A 4,854-nucleotide genomic window follows, 5' to 3' on the forward strand; every position below is an offset into this window, starting at 1 on the left:
ATGCTCTGCAGTCCCTCACAACATGGCTCCTGCAGCATCCTGCGCATGAGACCCTCCCCAGTGCCACAGTTTCAACTTTCCTTGTCTTTCATTTCTTGGACGTTTTTGCTTGTTTGGGTGTGGTTGGTTTGGTTTTTTGGTTTTTTTTTTGTTTTTTTTTTTTTCCACTTAAAAACCACAGCATGGGCTTATCTGGTTGTAGGAGTCCAGCCTGTAAAATGCCACCACTGTGCCGTAGCCTCTCTTGCAATAGTCACTTGTTATTATTTAGTTGGCAGTCACAGATGGGCACAGAGCTGTTCTGCTGGGCTCTGCCTTGTGCCAGGACACCTGTGTTGTGCTGGTGACAGTGGCTTGGGACCAGGATCAGTCCAGGGCGCCTGGGCATCATTTACTGCAGCTAAGAAGAAAGCAGTTAGGCGGTGGTGAGTTTTGTTTAACCCTGTACCTAAAGAGAGGGTACCAGGTACTACTAATCCTGTCGTCTTGCCCATGTAGCTGTGCCCTGTGACTCTGAAATCTCATATGTGGCAGCAGAAAGTCATGACCCAATCTGCATGTTGGCAACACTGAGGAGGGAGGTATCCTGATGGACACCTGTCTGCTGGGTCAGCCTTGGGCTTTTCCAGGACTTCTACAGACCTCCACTTTTAGGGCACTTCTGGTCTTAGGAAGTGCTGGGCAGTACCAGAAGAGGTGGTTCTTATCATCTGGAGGGGCTTGGCACTAGGTGACCCACTAGTGGTACTGCTGTGTCAAGAAGGTTTGAAAAGGGGGAAAATTTTTTTTGTCAGGTGACTTCTAAACTCCAAATAGATTTTTTTTTTTTTTTTTTGAAGCTTTACAAAAAGAGAAGCAGATAGGCACAACCCAAATGCCAGCACTTACGTGAACTGCCTTTATTTTGCAGCTGTAGAGTTTTGCTGTGCTAGTGCCTGAAGTCCTGCCTGCAGCCCTGGACTTCATGTCTCCAGAAGGACATAGCAGAGTTAGAGAAGGGCTCTAATGATAAGTGGGATGGAGCAGCAGCCTGCCAGGTGAGACCACAAAGACTCGGGGGCCTCAGTCTGCAGAGGGAGAGGCTGAGAGGAGAGGGAGGATCAGCCCTGCTGTGAGCTGGAGGTTGCAGCAGATGTCCTCTAGAGGTCCCTTGCAGCCTAAATTTGTTTGTGATGCTGTGCTACCAAGTCCGTTAAATTGTGATGGCGGTGGGTCTGCACCAGCTAGTTACCAAATCATCACACCTAGAACCAGAGGGGCACTCGGCTAGAAGGAAATCGGCTCAAAACATGGAGTAATGTTCTTACAGAGCAGGTAGTACACTTGTTGAGGCAGATGGGGTCAGCAAAAGGTTTTTGAGGGGTTGTTTTAGTTTATTTTTTGAAGGCAAATTTGTAGGGGGCGCAGCCATGAGGGATTTTAAGAGGGGAAAAACCAGGATGAAACAATTGGCATCCATCATCTGGTGGTGGTGGATACTGGGGCAGAGGGAGAGCGAGCAGGAAGCACAAATGGGCACTGCAAGAAGTGTTTGCAGGAGACAGGGCTGAACAAGGGCCTGAGCTAAGGGATGCAACGTGACCATTGGCTCCTTCCTCCATGGTGTACAGCTGTTTGGGGAGGAGCATGGCGGCTTGAAACCTGCTACTGGATGGCCCAGAGATGTTGGTTGTCACCTGGTGTCACCAATGCTCCTGGCAGAGCTGGCAAAGCTGCTTCGCCTGCAGGAGCAAGCGGGTGCTGGAGTTCAAAGGAGGTGTATCGGGATCTCTGCGTCACAGTGAAAATTGCAGAGAAGTCGCTGCCATGAGGCTTTGGGATGTTATAGAGCTTGTGGGGAGGCCACATGGAATGTGAGGAGTCACAGGAGTTCCCCTGTGGTAACAGGGAGCCCTGGCAGTGCCCTAGGACAGTCCTGTGTTGTGGCAGCAGGAAGAGCAGACGGGTCAGCCTACTACTGTGGTAGCAAGGCAGTGGGTGGGGGCCACCTTTGGGCTGCGTCATCGCCTGGGATTTTTTTCTGGGGAGGAAACGTAGGAAGTGGGAAATGTTTTTTCCCTCTGGCCCTGCAGGTTCTTTCCAAAGCAGCTGGACCTTGCTATGTGGGGGAGCTGGTCTTGGTGGGATGTGCCTCGTTTTCAAAGGCGTCTGTCTTTAAACATCACCTTAGGCACAAAACACAGTAAATCTGTACACTAGCACAGCTGGCAGTGCAGACCAGTGTTCCCTGGGCTACTCACTGGCTCCAGCTGGCTGGAACAGAGGTAGCCACAGCAGTAGCAGAGCTGCAGAGCTCAGGACCACCTCATGATGTTGCCATGGTCCCCTATGGAGGCTCCTGTGCCAGCCCAGGATGCTGGTAGGCAACACGGCCAGGGAGCTGCCCCAGAAGCGTCTGAGGGCTTGCACGAGGACAGCTGGGCACCAGCACCCTGCAGAGCTAGGTCTGCCGAACAGGGCACAGGTTCTTTCTGTCTGAACCTCATGTCTTGGTGGTGGAATTGCCTGTACCCAGGCGTTTGGACCTGTGGATAGTCCTGCTAACAAAATAAAAAGGGCATCTGCTCAAACTAGGGCTGGGGAGTGATGATCTGTGTGTTGGGGCCTCAGGAGCAGGAAAGCTCCCATGGCAGCCAGGGAAGTTCTGAGCCCTGCTCTTTGGCTACTTGTGGACAGGCTCAGCAGCTTGGTCACTGCAGAGCTCTTCTACAGGGCTGGCACGAGCTGGGGACATGCCTGGTATAGGGCAGTGCAGGACCTGCTCCTGTCCCATCACCTCTGGGGAGGAGAAATGAGTGGGAAGGAAAGCTCTCACCTCACAGAGTAACCTACCACATCCATTCAGGAAGGGCTGCTCCAGCAGCACCCAAACGACTCTGTGCAGAATTCCTTTCTGTGCAGAGACCACATGTGCGTGGCCGGGCTGTCAAGGGCTGTGGAAATCACCGGGGCGGTTCTTCTTGTTTAGGGTCCTCTGGGTGTAAGCTGAGTGGCGAGCAGGGACATCCCGCAGCGCCAGGGTGTGCTGCGAGGGCCGTGCTGGGCCACGCCCGCGGCCGGCAGGGGAAAGGAGGCAGCGGGAAGAGCGGAAGGGACGGCAGGAAGGCACGCAGCCCCTTGGGGAAGGGCCTCCGGAGGCAGTTTCCAGGGCGCAGGCAGGATGAGCTGAAACGGGGGGAAAGCGGTGGAGCGAGTGGCCTGTCCTCAGCCCTGGAGGGGAGCGGCCCGGTGGTGACGGAGGGGGGAGCAAGGAGTCCCTAGAGCTGGGGCTAAAGCTAGAACTGCTGTAGAGGCGATGAGTTTATCTTGTGTCACTCCCCTAGCACCCCTAAAGCCGCTTCCTTACACGTTCCCACATGGACCAGCTCACTCATGGCCTCCGCACGTCAATGAAAAGCACGAAGCAAGACTTGGAATCCAGGACAACTTTCTTTATTGCTACCAGAAGGCTTTCATCAGTACAATGGCTCCAAATACGATACCTCCTCAGGACTGTGGAGAGAGCTTACGGTTGGGACAGGTTGTTCTGAGAAACAGAGGGGTGACACTGAAGAGACAAGTTTGTCAGGGTTTTACTCTCGGTTAGATGTTACATGAACACAAAACTTTTAGGGTTACAGTCTTTCTTTTTGGGGTTGTGGCTGATCATGTACAAACCTCTGAAACCTCAGGCATACGCAGCCGCCCCAGCACTGCCTGGAGCAGCACTGGTCATATGCTAAAAACACGGGCAGGGAACAGCCTACAGAATGGAGGGTTTACAGCTGACAGAGGGTCTCAAGTGTGGGTGAAGGTCCACACCGAGTGTAACATTTCTTGGCGCAAACAAGAAGAAAATACCAGTTTTGTTCAAGTGATACCAAACACACTCATTGCTTTCTGGATTTGCAAACGCTGTGGCTGGGAGATCTGTGTGTGAGGTACAGAGACCAGTGGCCAGCTGCTAAGCTGGGGTCCGGAGCCTGTTCACGCTCCTGGGCTGGTTACCCAAGTGTGGAGCAGCTCGTAAGCGCTGGTGTGTTTTGTCTCCTGACTAACCTTTTATTTAAATCCAGTTTTTAAATATTATCACATTTAAACACCAAAAAAGTGCTAACAAAACAAACAAAAAAAAAAGGTGTTTTTGTTGTGAAAGGGCCAAGAAAGCTGTGGCGAGGTCAGGTAGTGCAGGACGTCACGCACGAGACTGGCCAGGAATCAAAAAAGGAGCAAGCAGAGAGAGAGCACGGAGCAGATGGGAATCGGGTCAGAGAGGGGGGAGCTGGCTGGGGAACCTGGAACAACTCTGCACGACTGACGTGAGCTCTCGGACGTGGAGAATGGGTTACAATACACAGGAGCAGGAAAACAGTGGAACTGACAACACTAGAAAGAAACAATTTTTTGCTACTTTTTTTTGGTTGGTTTTTGGGTCTTTTTTTTTAGATTTTTATACTTTTTTGTGTTTTTAAGTGCTTAAATAGTGGAACTATAATTAGCCGCACAAGAAGAAAATTCAAAAAGGGTTGGGATTTTTTTTTTCTTTTTTTTTTGTTTTTTTTTTTGCTCCCTTCAGCCTGACAAGGTATGGCCCCTTCTCCCCGCGCTGAGGAGGCCGGGCTGCGGGTGGTGTGCGCGCCCAGCTACATGACAGACACCGGCTGTAAAGGTGGACAAGGGGAAACGCTGCCCTCCTGCCTCGAGACGTCGGCACCGCAAACGGGGCCCACGCTCTCGAGAGCCACGACCTCCGGAGCAGCCTCCTCGTTGTAGAGACGCTTGATCCCGTCGTAGAAGTCGTCCACTTCCATCTCCTCCACTTTACGCTTGGCAGAGGCCTGCTTGCAGCCACTGGGAGCTGGCAGATGCTGGTGG

At 52.3% G+C, this 4,854-nt stretch overlaps 1 protein-coding gene across 1 annotated transcript in view; it reads right to left on the reverse strand.

Annotated features, from left to right (window-relative positions):
• Nucleotides 1–4,410: 4,410 nt before the first annotated feature.
• CCNI (cyclin I) overlaps nucleotides 4,411–4,854 on the reverse strand; it is a 15,499-nt gene continuing 15,055 nt past the window's right edge. Inside the window, exon 8 of the mRNA XM_008945721.1 lies at nucleotides 4,411–4,854. This exon is cut by the window's right edge and continues 30 nt beyond it. Coding sequence (XP_008943969.1) covers nucleotides 4,623–4,854 — 232 coding nt within the window. The 3' untranslated portion in view covers nucleotides 4,411–4,622.

This window comes from Merops nubicus, unplaced genomic scaffold (assembly GCF_000691845.1).
Source record: "Merops nubicus isolate BGI_N331 unplaced genomic scaffold, ASM69184v1 scaffold28248, whole genome shotgun sequence".
Classification (NCBI taxonomy): Eukaryota; Metazoa; Chordata; class Aves; order Coraciiformes; family Meropidae; genus Merops; species Merops nubicus.